This window comes from Marmota marmota, unplaced genomic scaffold, assembly GCF_001458135.2.
Source record: "Marmota marmota marmota unplaced genomic scaffold, marMar, whole genome shotgun sequence".
Lineage (NCBI taxonomy): Eukaryota > Metazoa > Chordata > Mammalia > Rodentia > Sciuridae > Marmota > Marmota marmota.
Genome location: NW_025999949.1, coordinates 21,342,723 through 21,358,248, shown reverse-complemented (window position 1 = coordinate 21,358,248; position 15,526 = coordinate 21,342,723). Strand labels below are relative to the sequence as shown.

Here is a 15,526-nt window from a genome sequence, read left to right as displayed (position 1 = left end):
CTTAGCCTCCTGAATGTTGGGATTATTACAGGTGTGTGCCACCACACCTTGCAGTAATTCATTTTGACCTAGGCTGCCTTATATGCCTGATTTCAGTAAAGACTAACCATATACTTCTATAGTATTTGTGTTTTTTTTCCCCCCAACTTGTTTAGAAATAGTAGGGCTTATTTTATGATGTCATTCAGTTGATTTGCAAATTGATGTATTTGTAATTGATATGAACTTTTCTTCAGTTGTTTTCTTGAATTTTATTGATGGTATCACGTTAGTAGTTCTTATTGAGGAAAATGCTTCACAAGGGTTAATTTTATTTAATTAAAATTAAAAAATTAACCCAGCTTAGAGAAACTAACAGCTGTGTTTATTTTGATCTGGACAGATTTGGAGGCCAATCACTGCCACCTTTTATTTTCCTGTGGGTCCAGGAACTGGATTTCTTTATTTGGTCAATTTGTATTTCTTATATCAGTATTCTACACGACTTGAAACAGGTATGTTATCCATAGTTGTTTTATGTATTGTTTCTTTCTTAATTACTAACCCTATATTTACTTGGAAGAATTTTGAGGGTAGTTAGCATTATATAAAGAGATGGCATAGTGATAGTACATGCTCTATTATGTAAAAATTCAAGCATGTACAAAAGTAGAGTCAAAAAATCACTGAACTTTTTAATTGAGATCAAATTCACATAACATAAAATTCATTTTACTGTTTTAAAGTGTCCAGTTTAGTGATCTTGAATATATTCACAATGTTATTTAATTGTCATCACAGTTTACTTTCAGAATATTTTCATCACCCTCCCTGCTCAAAACCCAAAGCAGTTGTTCTTCATTCCCTGCTTCCTCCCAGTCTCTAACCACTGCTGATCTTTCCGTGTGCGTTTGCCTATTTGGAACATTTCATATAGCCTTTTGTGACTGGCTTCTTTCACTTAGCATGTTTTTTAGGATTCATCCATGTTGTAATGTGTCAGTATGAGTCCATTTGACCATCACTCACCTCTAACAAGTTTCTCATAAGCAAATATTATTTTATCTGTATCAGTGGCTATTCCCCCTTTGGAACAAAACACCAGAAATGAATGATATCATTTGCTTTGTATATATTTCAGTAATTACCTCTGAAATGTAAGGACTTAAAGAATAATCTTCGGGGCTGGGGTTGTAGCTCAGTGGTAGAGTGCTTGCCTAGCACTTGTGAAGCACTGGGTTTGATCCTTAGCACCACACAAAAATAAATAGATAAAATAAAGGTATTGTGTCTAAAAAAAAAAAAGAAAGGAAAAGAATATCCTAATGTTATTTTTATTTTTTTGGTACCAGGGATTGGACCCAGGGGCACTGAGCCACTGAGCCACATCCCCAGCCTTTTTAATTTTTTATTTTGAGGTAGGGTCTCACTAAGTTGACAAGGCTGGCCTTGGGCTTGCCATCTTCCTGCTTCAGCCTCTTGAGATTATAGGTGGGATTATAGGTGCTCCATACCTGGCAAATACATGCCTTTCAAATACACCTAATTTTTAATATTATTCTACCTGAATAACATTTAAGAAATCTGTGGATTAGTAGGCCTAGTTTCTTAGAAATTGCCCCCTCTTTCCCAGTCATAGAACACTTTGAAATGTTCAGGCTGAGAGTTGTTTTTTTTTTTTTTTAATTAATAGCTTCATTGAGATACACACTTGCTTGTCTCCCTACATCTACATTGGAAATTTTTTGAAAATAAATGAGTCTGTATAGAATTTTCTTTGTCATTATTTCCTAAACAATGCAGTATAATAACTATTTGTATAGTGTTTGCATTGTATTGGATACTGCAACTAATGTGGAAGTGACTTAAAGTACATGTATTTAGGCTATATGCAAATAGTATATACCATTTTTTTATATAAGGAATTTGAACATTTGCAGATTTTGGTATCTGAGGGGGGTCTTTGAACCAATCCCCCATGTATACCTAGGGATGACTATAATTCACATATCACACAATTCATTCAGTAAAGTATACAATTCAGTGGATTTTAGTATTGTCATGGTTGTATAAACATTATCATAATCATCTTTTTAGTGGTACTGGGGATTGAACTCTGGGCTTTGTGCATGCTAGGCAAGCACTCAAATCATTGAATTACACTCCCAGCTCTTTTTAAATTTTGAGATGGGATCTTGCTGAGTTGCTCCAGACTCGCCTTAAATTTGCAGTCTTTCTGCCTCAGCCTCCCAGATAGCTTTGAGGTAGGTGCCACCGTGCCCAGCTCATAATCAACTTTACAATAGTCTTACAAATGGGATCATTACGTGGCCTTTTGTGACTGGCTTCTTTCACTTAGTATAATATTTTTAAGTTTCTTCCATGTAATATATATTAGGAGTTCACTCCATTTTGTTTATCTGTTTATCAGTTAATAGACATTTGGCTTAGATTAATTTTTTGGTTATTAAGAATAATGCTGCTATGAACAGTAGTATAGCAATGAATTTTTGAGATCATCTGTTTAACCTTCTTAGTTCATGCACAAGAAAACTGCTTGGAGCAGTTGTGACATGACCTAGAAGTCACGGAGTTATTTGTGATAGGATAACTAGGATTGGAACCCAGGTATACTTACTCCCCATTTTCTCTTTGCCTCATGTTAATATTTTGACAAAATGTTTGCCACTTGCATATTTTTCTGCCTGGCTAAATTGGTTAAGTATATAGCAATGTAGGCTTATTTATGAGGTTTCTGATTTGAACTACAAGCCTGCAATTTGAGACCAGTTATTTGTAAATATGCCAAATAACATAGTACTATAGTTGGTGTGATTATAATATCTTAACTATTCAATCTAAAGAATCCTTAGAAATCACAAGTGAAACTATTATCAAAGAAGCACAGCTATAATTAAAATTCAGAAATTTCAGTAGAATCTCAGCTTTGATTCATCACAGTGGCTCTCTAGCATGAAGCATCATTAACACTGTGGCTGAAGAAACCTATTTTCTTTTAGATATATTCTTCTGCTTTTCTAACACTTTTTAAGTTTTTTTTTTTTCTTTTTTAATATAACTGGTAAAATGTGGAAGGGAGGAAAGGTAAGTTTTGAGCTAGAGTGACTTAGTTATTGTGTTTCTTTTCTCTGCTTCTGATTAGGAATCATCATTAGAAGAGTTGGGCTGTTAATTATTCTGCCCAGTAATAAAACACGACCTGGTTAATGGTGCAGTGATAAGAACATGAACTAGTAGTTAGACTTCACTCACCTTCCAGCAAGCCATGTGATTTTGGTCATGTTACTTTATTTCCTCATCTATAAGAAGAGGGTCATAGGTCTTTCCATCACACCTCACAAATGCAGTGTGAAGAGTAAGTCAAACTGTGGAAAGGTTGGCTCTCATTTTGTGTCCCTTTCTCCCTCATGTCATTTTCCCATACTGGAATATAATACTTTCTGTGAAGACAGAGACTGAATTCTCCCAGTACCCAAACTGCTGCTGAACAAGTGGTGATGTGTGTGTCAAATAATAGTGGTCACAATAGTGAGCTGCCAGTGTAGTTGTGCTTAAGTGTTTCTCTCTGTTCTTAACCATGACATTTGGCTTATTTTCATTTCCAGGAGCATTTGATGGGAGGCCGGCAGACTATTTATTCATGCTTCTCTTTAACTGGATTTGCATCGTGGTATCCTTCAGTGTTATTTTGGGCCAGAAATGAACCAGTTTTTTTTTTTTAAGGTTTTGAGAAATAGTATTCTATAAAATTTCAAACTATATAGTTTTTGCATCTTTGTTTACTACAGTTAATAATTAAGAAGAATAATTGAATTTCTTCTAAAAAACTGAGGTAAATCATTTAGTCCTTAAGTGATGCATTTTCTTGACATTGCTATTGTGGGGTTTTTCTACATTTGGTTGAGTTTTATTACTGTTCCTTCTCCTTGTTCTCAGTTCTCTGTGTTCTCATGGGTGACAGCTTGTTGACTGAAGCACAAAGAGATTCCATGCCATGAGACAGCTTTTGAAATCTGTGGTTCTTATCAGAAGATTAATTTGCAACAGCAGTGTTTTCTGACTCCATTGCTGTCCTTTTGGGGTCCTGAATAATAATTTAGTCCCTCTATAGACTATCCATCTCTGGATACAGTCCGTCTCTGCTTTATATCAACCACAGTTGCAGTACCCTTCCAACTGTGAGGCTTTTACAGATGGTAAAAGTAGCAGAAGGGACTCCATGGCTCAAGTCCTGGGCAGAGTTGGTGGCTCACAGTTTCTGTTGGGCTCAGTCTCTGTTTAAACTTGGCCAAGAGCCAGAAAATGTAGGACTTTGGATACCCTTTCCTTTAAGGGAATGAAAAAAAAAAAAAGTTTTGGACTTCATCCATGCTTTAGAGCCATGAGTGTGAGTAGAATCATTATTTATTTCAGATGCACAGGCATCTCTATCCCCTACTTGAAGGAGAGATACTAAAACACAAAGGCAAGGCACAGAAAGGAGACACCAGGTGACTAAGTCATGCTGAGGCTGTTAACTTCTGTTTCTCCTTGAAGTATAGTCTTATGGAATATTCATGATGAAGATTTGAACCTTTGTGTTCTTCAATTTTTTTTTAACCCATTAAGTCCCAGATTTTCAATTCTTTTTTTTTTTTTCCAGATTTTCAATTCTATGAATAAAAAAGTATTCAGACATTATTTCAAAGTTAACATAAGTGGTATATTTGTCACTCAGTTTGTTTTATAGGTGTTCCACATCTGGATTGATGGCACAAAATGGGTTAAATAGTCTAAATAACAGAAAAGTATTTTTCTTCAGAACATAGGAATGAAATGAACTTTTAAATGGGGGATAATAACCCGCTCAGTCTTGATGGGTACAGAAAACTTTTTTATATCTGATCTTTAACTGTATAAACCAAGATTACTGGCTTAGCAATGGATATGCAAGTAAGTGTCCCTTTAACTATCTATTTGCCCTTTTATCTATTTAGACTTACTACTAATAGCCTTTGACAAGTTAGAATTAATATGAACTGTGTGGTTAATTATTATTTTTGAACTTATACAACAATGATAGATGTTGTATTTTGAAGATCTTAAGTCTGCTAAACTTTGAAGCTCCTATATGAGTTACTGAAATTATTGCTTTTTTGCTCATAGTTTCTTTCATATTATGTTTGAACATTGAGAATAATGTTTATGCTGGGGCTGGAGAAGTGGCTCAAGCGGTAGCGCGCTTGCCTGGCATGCATGCGGCCCGGGTTCGATCCTCAGCACCACATACAAAGATGTTGTGTCCGCCAAAAACTATAAATAAATAAATAAATAAATAAATAAATAAATAAATATTTAAAAACAAAAACTTAAAAAAAAAAGAGAATAATGTTTATGCAGTATTTTCTAGGCATGTGTGATGGTTTCTATTTTTTAAAAGTTGAGATTATATGGTAATTAAACTTTTTTTTTCAAATAATACCTTGACTCTGATATTTAAATATATAATTGTGTTGTATTTTACTATATGTCTAAAGTATATAATTATGTTGTATTTTACTATAGAGTTTTGTAGCATTTTTTGTATGATAAATAATAGGATCTTTTGGAATTCTGATCAGTTGAATTTTCTTTTGTTTTTTTGAATACCTGTGAAAAGTTTTTTGGAGGGGAGGAGTAAAAGGCATAGTAGATTTGTACTAACCCCCTTTAAGTGCTCTTGGAGCCTGGTTTTTAAATGTTGACTTCTTTTGCAGTTGCTGATGATTCCTCTGATCATGTCAGTACTTTATGTCTGGGCCCAGCTGAACAGAGACATGATTGTATCATTTTGGTTTGGAACACGATTTAAGGTACTTTACCTTAGTTGGAAAAACTTCCTTTTCATTTGTCTTTGCAGAAATCTCTTCAGCCAAGAGATGTACTTTCTGACTCGTCCAGAAGAGGTCACTGCAGAGCAGTATACCATAGGCAAGCCCCTTTCTCCCCTCTGTAGCCCAGCTCTCAGCAGACCCAGAGTCCCTTGTTAACTATTGTTACTTCCCCATCCCCTTTGTACCTCAGGCTGCTCAGGGGTATGTATATCCCTGATTGATCTCGTGTGTGTGTGTGTGTGTGTGTGTGTGTGTGTGTGTGTGTTTGTGTTTTAGAAGGAAAGCTACCATGTGAAACTTGCCATTTAAGATCTGTTTTTGGCTGGGGATGTGGCTCAAGTGGTAGCGTGCTCACCTGGCATGCGCGGGGCACTGGGTTCGGTCCTCAGCACCACATACAAATAAAATAAAGATGTTGTGTCCACCGAAAAACTAAAATAAATAAATAAATAAATATTAAAAAAATTCTCTCTCTCTCTCTCAAAGATCTGTTCTTATCACTCTCTCACTCTGTTATGTGCTTAACACTTTAGTGAAAACAGATTTTTTTGTTTGCCTCCAAAACATTTCCCTTTGTACCTGTTCTAACAATGTTTCACCTGTAACATCTTTTTTTTAAATTTTTTAAAAAATATTTATTCTTAAGTTTTAGGTAGACACACATTTTACATTTATGTGGTGCTGAGGCTCGAACCCAGTGCCCCGCACATGCTAGGCAAGCACTCTACCACTGAGCCACAACTCCAGCCCCACCTTTAACATCTTTTTGATATCCTTCCTCTTGCAAATTCTACCCATCCGAGACCGAATGTATTTCTCAAGTCTCCTGCCTGTAATTAATTAGTCTTGGTCTTGGGCCTTTGTAGTGCTTTATGTTCCTGTTATAGTATTTACCTCAAAGTTGCCTTAAAGTTATTAATGTATAAGCCTTCCTTTACTAGTTTGTGGCGTTCCTTGCAATGCCCTTAACCTTTGGTGGGAGGTCTTGAAGTTGATAGGGGACTTAGATGTTTAATACACGTGTAGAACTGTCACTTGGGAACATATTAGTAAAAGATATCAATGTGTAATGATGTAAAAATTCAAGGTAACTATTTGTAGTAATTCATTGGTTGGAATCTTAGTGTGTTCTGTTATAAATTGTGTTTTTAGTAGCGTGCAAAGATACTTGTCTACTTTCTGAAGCTCTTCCTTAATATTAATTCAGCAGGACAGGAAACTTCATCTGAACTATGGGCAACAAACTCTGATCTTCCAGTTACAAATAAGTCTCATTTTCAACAGGAAGTTTTAAAAGTATAGTAGGAATGATGATAGATTGATCTGAAAAATTTTGCAGTGACCTTCCAAAAGATTTATTAAAGCCCTTATGAATATATTCCTCCCATTTTAGTCCCCATAGCAGCTTGTCCTCCTCAGGTGTGGGTATTTATGTTTACATATATTTTTTTCCTAGGCCTGTTATTTACCCTGGGTTATCCTTGGATTCAACTATATCATTGGAGGCTCGTAAGTGATAATTGGATTTATTTAATTGGAAACTGATCCTTGGGAAATTTCTATTCATCTTTATCTTCTTTTTCAAATTTAATAAAATCCTAAAGAATCTTAATATTGATGTATTATAACCTTAAAGAATAGTTACATTTTGATGTAATTGGTTAAATTGTAGGGTGATTTTATTACGTTGAACATTGAGTGGTTATAATTTTGTTAGCTTATCATTAGACAGTGTCTTCTATATATTGTGTTTGAAAAAATATGCATTTCCTAATTGATTATTCAGACTAAGCCAATGTAGTACTAATTTGTGTCTGAGATGACTCCTGTAAGAGCTCTCTGTAGACTTGCTGTGTCTTAAGGCATTTCTTGAATGCCTTGGAAACTGCTCACTGTCACAGAAGTGCAGATGAGAAGTAGTTTTGTAAGTGGTTTGATGGTATAGAAATTTAGGCTAAGCAAGGTCAAATATCAAGGTGCAGCTATTTTAAAATCTCCCATTTCTATTCTTTTTTTTTTTTTTGGTATTGGGGATTGAACCCTGGGGTGCTTTACCATTGAACTATATACCCAGCCTTTTTTATATTTTTTATTTTGAGACAGGGTCTCACTAAGTTCCTTAAGGGCCTTGCTGAGTTGCTGAGGCTGCCTGGAACTTGCAGGCATTCTCAACCACCTGAGTTGCTGGGATTACAGGTGTACAACACTGTCCCACGCAAGATCTCCCATTTCTAACACTAAAAATATTTTCTGAGAGTTTAATAGAATTTAATGGTATGAGTTCTTCATGTATCTGACACATTTGTTCTGTGTGATACTGACTTCTGCATGTAAATTGGGAGAAGTGAATGAATTGAGCAACAGATTGTTTAGAGCATAACATGTTCTGAACATGATAAAGCTACTGTCCCCCACCTGGAAGGTGATATTGATTGCAGAATCATGTTGCGGGTGAAGACAAAGATATGTAATAGTAACAGTGGACCCGTAAAACCTTGGGGTGACCTCTATGTAAACCCTGGGAAACCTGGAGTAGATTATTTTAGGATGAAGGGTGTAGGTCAGGTTTCCTAAGGAGTCTGTGTGGTATCTTACACTCAAGGATGCAAAGCAAGAGAGAAGCATAAGGACTCCAGGATGGGGGAGCTGGTGCTTATCAGCCATCTTTTCCTCACTCCCATTCTTCTCTTTTGGTAGACTGTATAGTTGCTTGTGTTTCGCAGATATAGTATTCATGAAAGTGCTTAGAAGCTTGCTTTGCAGCTTTCCCAACTCCTGAAGCAGGAAGTAGCAAAAAAAGTATTTTGAGAAGAGGCTGAGGCTTGAAAGAGATGTCAGAGGGGCTGCTGGCCTAGAAGAGTAGCAGGCCACATTGGTTCAGCAGCCTGATTTTCCCTCTCCCTCAGAATGCATTTGTCACTCAAGACTATAAAAGGGCCTACTGTAGAGCTATCACAGACTCCTGGGGACTGTAAATGGGCTGAGTGAAGGTGCTCTTCCTCTTGCTATTACCTAAAACTTGGTGCATTTCCCCTTATTGCTCGAATGTCTTTAATTTGACTCTCTGTTTGCAGGGTAATCAATGAGCTAATTGGAAATCTTGTTGGACATCTTTATTTCTTCCTGATGTTCAGATACCCAATGGACTTGGGAGGAAGAAATTTTCTATCCACACCTCAGTTTTTGTAAGTGTTTTCTCTCTCCCCATACAGTAGTCGTACTACCTTTGTTCTCCTTCATGATACCCCTGAAGGGACCACTGATGACTAGGTTGAGACATCACAGAAGGGGAATCAGCTCTGCTGAGAAGGCTGAGATACCTGACGCAGCTCCTGGGAGTGAAACAGTGGGCAGGGGGTGGGCAGAGGAACAGGATGACAGTGGATCTTTCCTTGGAGAATCAGTTTCATTCATGATTTCCACTGAGGAAGGGGTAAGTTAGTTCTGGTTAGCAATTTTAAACTTTTTTATATTTTACATTACAGAAAGAACAAGTAGCATTATTGGAAGTTAAAGTGAGAGACTTGAAGTCCATGTAGTCGCAATCCCTATGTTCCTTCTTTGCCCTTAGGGTTGGCTAAAAGTGAGGCAGCCAGGGGCAACAGCTCTTTGGGTTTGAATGTCATTCACCTGGTATACTAGTTTTGATATTGAAAAGTTACTTAATAAAACCACCAAACTTCATTTTGTAAGTGGGTAAAGTGAGGGGCTGTCCCTTCTCTCAGGACTGGATGAGGTAAGACGCACTGCTGGGAACACAGCACAGGTACTTAGTAAATAAAAGCCCTGTGCTGGGTTCCTAATGTTGGGGGTGGGGAGGGGTTTGACGAGCCCAGAAGAGACTCTCACACACTTGAGCATGTAAGTAATGTGGCCATTCTGTCAGTGAAGTAAAAGGCTGTTGAAGCAGGACCAGTTAAATCACCATCTGGGTGTCACAGTCTGCCTGACAATCACGCCTAATCTCATGTCAGGGATATGCAGTAATAGCTTGCATTTAAAAGCTTAAAAAAAACAGCAACAACAACCTTTTGCATCTTGCTCATTTTAGTGTTTTGCAATTCTGTCATTCTTTCAAGGGGTTTGTGGGGGCAGCAAAATGGGAGTAGGTCTCCTCCACCTCCCTTGTACAGGTTAGGAATATGTTTGTAAAAGACTATCGTGAACTGTAGTAAACAGAAACATGTAGTATTGTTGCTATGGGTTTTTTTGGTTGTTTTTATTGTTTTGTTTTTCCTTTAAGAGAATCAAAAGAAACTTCCTTCTCTTCTGAGCCTTGGATTGCCTTCAGGCTAAAAAACAAATGACCAATCTGCTTTCTAATTATCAAAGGATATAATACCAGCAGGTTTGGTTTTCTGATCTAGGTTTATCAAGTAGAATGGCAGATGCATCAATTAAAAAGCTTGTACTTTGGTGGGCAGCCAGCAGTTTTTTTACTTTAAATGGCCATACGCTGACGTAAGGGCTTATAGATATTTCTTAATAATGGACAACAAAAGTGTACAAGATTCTAAGGACAAAATTGGTAGCACACTGTATCCTGTGTTCCACTTGAGCTTTCTTTCTTGGTGAAAGCCCTTCTGTTAATTTTTGCATAAAGATCAGATGACAAAATGTAGCTCCTTGCAAAAACAGTAACTGCTTTGAAATTACCATAAATTTTTGTTGATTATGTATAATTGGGTGTCTTTTTATACTAATTACTTGCATTTAATTTCACCATCCGCTTAAGCAATGGAGATGGCTTCCATATTGTTTTAGAGTAAGTAGCAAAGCAGGCAGCCCTAGCATTGCCTTTTTCAGGTGTTTATTTTATTATGTATATTATTGTATCAGATACAATATTGTATCAGATGTTATAGATGTCCAGAACCCAGCACTTCGGAGTACACTTTGATTTAATGGTAAAACTGTATTTGTTTTATAAGAGTTGAGTTGCTAAGATGATCAGTATTTTGCATTCCATTTAGGAAAGCAGTTATATCTTCTATATATAGTTAATTCTCTGTGTAAAAGGAGTGACCGTGATTTTTTGTGAAGGAGCATGGAGGCAGGGTCATACAACAAATGAGGACCAGAGTCATCTACTGCTGTTAGCAGGAGTCTGCATTTTAGTAAGGAGTGAGTACAGGGCACCAGCTCTGGAGTTGGGCTGCCTGGGTTTGAATCCTGACTGTCATTTTCAAAGAACTTCAGTCTTGCCCCAGTTTTCTCCTTTATAAAGCAAGGCTGATAGTAATGTCCTCCACATAGGGTTGTTGTGAAGACTGGGTGGATTTATAAACATGCAGTCCTTGGTGTAGGGTAACTGCTTCTTGAAGGATAAAGTCACATAGTAGCTGCTGTAGTGTAAGGTTGTACTTGTCACATTTCTTTTGGGAAGTCGCCTGTCAGAGCTTGCTGTGGCTGCCAAGACGGCTTTAAGCACGGTAGCAGTTCATACTCTTTCAAGCAAAATTTAAACGTTAGGATCTGATAAGTAGAATAGGTTTAAACATTCTCAGTTTACTAAAAAGGTAAGAATGGGAAATAATGGGAAAATGCTATTGAGCGTAGGCTTGGGTTTGTTTTCTTAGCTGTTTGGTGACTTCTGATTTGTTAATTTGTAAAGTAAGAAATCATCTAACCTTTCTGGACTTCAGCTTTCCCACTGTCTGGGAGATAGGAAGAAGGTGCTTGAGGGACAGATTATGAGTACAGCCCTAAAGCCTTCTTTACCATTTGGTGGAAATGCTGTGCAGGGCTCAAATGCAGCCCGTGGATTTGTCCTTTGCAGTGAATTAATTTTGTTCTTTGATCCAGTTAGATCCATATTTAGATATACCAAGATGCTATCAGTCATTCTTTCTAGTTGTTGGGCCTGTGGGTGTAATCTTTTTGTTTCCATACTGTTCTGCATGAATACTTTTATAGTCACTTAAAAAAGAAATGTTTAGAGTGTGAATTTAACTGAAAGCTTGATAAAGTTAAGAAACATGAAAAGCAAGTGCCATCTGTGGTCAGGGCATTGAGCTAGGTGCTGAAAAAGCAAAGTTAAATAAGGCATTGTCCCTGGCCTCCTTCACCATGACAGATGCCATGGGAACACCCAGGAGAGGGAGATGTGCCGAATGGTGGGGTATTCTGTGGAAGTGACTTTCTTCTCTCCTCTGCCTTTGTTTCCCCCGTTTCTTCAGGTACCGCTGGCTGCCCAGCAGGAGAGGCGGGGTGTCAGGATTCGGTGTGCCCCCTGCTAGCATGAGGCGAGCTGCTGATCAAAATGGCGGAGGTGGTAGACACAACTGGGGCCAGGGCTTTCGACTTGGAGACCAGTGAAGGAGTGGCATCTGGCCTGCCCACCAGCCGTTCCACTCAGGCAGCATTTCTTCCCACTGCTGGGTGCGCTTAACAACACCGAGTCTAGCTAACGCTGTTGGACCTGACCCACACTGAATGTAGTCTTTCAGTATGAGACAAATTTTTTTAAATCCTGAAGGAAAATACAAGTGTTCCTCAAGTTTCATGATTCTCATTCAAGTCCTTACTGCTATGAAGAACAAATATCAACTGTGCAAATTTCAAAACTGACTATTTTTTTGGTGTGTTTTCTTCCTTTTCTGTCTGAATAATGGGCTTTAGCGGTTCCCAGTCTGCTGGCACCGAGTTGGGCACCTGGGGTGGGGTTACCAAACCCTGTGAAAAGGATTCTTGTCTCTTTCTTGCACACACACCTCCCTTCTACTTTTCCCAATCCCCTAAAGTTTCAGCTAGTGGGGTTGCCCATAAAATGGTTCTGCCTTTGGCAGACTCTTATTTATTGACTTTGCCAAGGCTTGGTCACAAAGAACTTGTTCACAGTTATTTTCCCCTTTGGCAGAACTGTGACAATAGGGAGAATACTGAAGCAGTGGATAAAAAACTTTCTTAGCTTTGGGGATTGTGCCAGCCTGACAGCCACAGCAACCATTAGCCACCTCTTCAGGTGTTCTTAATGAAACACCACGGAGTCAGGATGGGCCCATATTGCTATTAATGAGGGTTGAGGGTTATAACTAGGCAGTTTTCTAATTAAGTGATCAAAATTTTAGTGGAGTTGCTTCTAACACAGGAGTTCATTTTAAACTATGGTGAACACAATCCTTTTGTGTTTCCTCTGCAGGGCATATTGGCTTTGTGTACCCAGAGTCATTGAATTGTTATATAGGGAGGTTTCAAATCACATTGGCCACAGGGAGATGCTCCCTTTGGGAGGCTCCTGGGCATTGATTCCATTTCATTCTTATTCTGGATGTATGTTCATTGAAGTGCCCTATTAAAATTGTCTTTCTTTTTTTTTTTTTCCCTTTTGCCCTTTCTTCATCAAGTGTTTCAGTTAATTGTGAGAAAAGTGCAGCTCTTCTGTATGTAAATCGTTTTTTAAAGCTAATATAAGCACATCTAAGTGAATCACTGATAATTTGAGGTGTAATGGCTTTAGAGTCATTTGCATTTGAAGGTCTTTATTATTTTTTGAGTCTGGAATATACAGTGTGAATCAGACCAGCTTGAATACCCATGACGACTCCTTCATAGGTGAGCTTTTTCCATCAGAGCTCGGCTCATCAACAAATAAAGTTTTTGTAGGCTGCAGTGTTTCATAGTTTGTTTTTATTCTGAAAGCAGACAACTAGGAGCATGGTGAGTGGCTGCCATACTTTGAGTCAGCTAAAAAGATTTTGGACATTTTGATCAGCTTCTTTTCAGGAAAAGTACCCTAACAGTATGGCTCCTTCCCCCATCCCCATTCTTATTAAACTGTGATGTGTGTTATAATACGAAATATGAGTTTGCAAAGAGCTCCTCATTTTTAATAAAGTTTGTGTGTACCTTTCCATATTTAATTTATATGATAAAATAGTAGGTGGAGAGAGTCTGCACCTAAACTGTCAAATGTCCTGCTGTTGACCTGTGGCCACAATAAAATTTACTTGTAAAGTTTTAGAAGCCATTACTCCTATTATATCGCTTGGGCACTCACTGCAGGAGTGGAAACTTGTGTGTGTACGATTCTAATGGTAAGTGAACCAGGGGTTCTGTGCCCCCATATCAACCTATTTGCTTGAGAGCAGTAGTTTTTCTAAAGGTCTATAAGTTTTTGGAATTCTTCAGTTGAAGGCATAATGTTCTTTGAATGAAATTTTATCTCAAACATAGGAAGCTGATAATTTGATGGTCTTTGACGGGATTACCTATCTTTCTGGGATAATTTTACCAAAATAAATTAGTTTTGACTTGGCAAGGTAAGACATGACAGTGGATTCTCTTTATGAATGGAAAACAAAAATCCTTATTTTGTATAGATGGTATCCCTTTTTGTAACTAATCCTTTTTATTGGTATAAATTGTAAATTAAAATGTACAATTTGAAGGTTGTCTGTGTTAAGTTTCCATGTCCCTTTTGTGCTCTTTTAGACATGTAGTTTATGTCAATTTTCCATCGATGAGCATTTAGTTAAAATCCAGTTTTTTGTATTAGGGGGACACAGCAGACCCTTTTGTACACGATTTTGTTCGCATGTTGGAGATGCACAATTCCCAGGTTTTCATGAAGCGGATGCTTCTGAATTTTGGGTTAGGAGTCATACCTGATTGTTAAGGTATTCTAGTAGATTTTACACATGGTTCTGAGTCCTAAAGTCTATAGAATTGGTTTAATCCCAGACTCTAGAAAGCAGATTCTATGACATTCTTGAGCCATCCCCCCCCCCCTTTTTTTTGCCTTGGGGGTGAACCATACAAGTCTGTATTCCTGACCTTGGAGTACATTTATGTGAGGATGGGGTGACAAGAAGCACTGTGCCTCCCTCTTCCATTACTAGGGAAATACCAGAACGATAGGAAGGAAAGATCCTATTTATTTGGAAAGACACACATTACATTGCCAGGATCATGGGGTTCTGAACTGCCTTTTGAGTAACATCCATCTAATAATAGTTCGTGTTGGAGTGGCCAACATCTTCACTGCCAACTATTTCTGAGCTCCCTTGTTACATTTTTAATGGTAATTTAATGCTTTGAATAGCAAAAGATTAACCTTTGGGAAAAGTTACTCCTTTCTTCCTAGACTTTTAACTGGTCGCATCTATTGAAGGCTGGGCTGAGCATCTGTGTGAACTGGGAATTTTCTTGTTTGCTCTTCAGAGTGGCTCAGGATTGGGATGGGGTGATACCATGTCCTGGGATTCCTTATGTGTGGTTTAAGTCCAGGGTGCTTTTCCACATGTTCCCCTTAGCTCACATCAAGATCTCACGTCTATTCTGTCACCTTCATGTTCAGTACCGAGGTATGCTCCATTGTGAATAATTTAGGCCTGTAATCTGAGGTTTCCCAGTATGGCTACAAGTGAGAATCATATCATGTGGGACTTTGGAAATATTTTGTTATCATTTCTGTTCTACACGTTCTTAAGATTCTCAGTGATTCTGATATTCAGCCAGGTTTGGGAACCAGTGTTTAAGAATGTGAAATAAGTATTAGGTTTCCATTTTCCAGAAAAGGAAATTTAAGATTCAAGAGAGATAAAGTCACTTGATTAGGATTGAGTAGCTAGAAGGTGCCAAAGACAAGATAGGAGTTGGACCCTAAATTTAGACACTTGCTGCTGCTTTTCAGTTGAGGCCAAAGGAGATTGTTTTAGGACATGTTATGTCTT

At 37.8% G+C, this 15,526-nt stretch overlaps 1 protein-coding gene across 1 annotated transcript; it reads left to right on the top strand.

Moving 5' to 3' along the window:
• Positions 1–346: 346 nt before the first annotated feature.
• Positions 347–14,241, top strand: Derl1 (derlin 1). The gene is made up of 7 exons (XM_015486429.2): positions 347–494; positions 3,606–3,670; positions 4,906–4,932; positions 5,736–5,831; positions 7,309–7,361; positions 8,927–9,037; positions 12,032–14,241. The coding sequence occupies exons 2-7, from the start codon at positions 3,641–3,643 to the stop codon at positions 12,168–12,170; spliced, it is 456 nt and encodes a 151-aa protein (XP_015341915.1). The 5' UTR covers positions 347–494; positions 3,606–3,640; the 3' UTR covers positions 12,171–14,241.
• Positions 14,242–15,526: the final 1,285 nt, after the last annotated feature.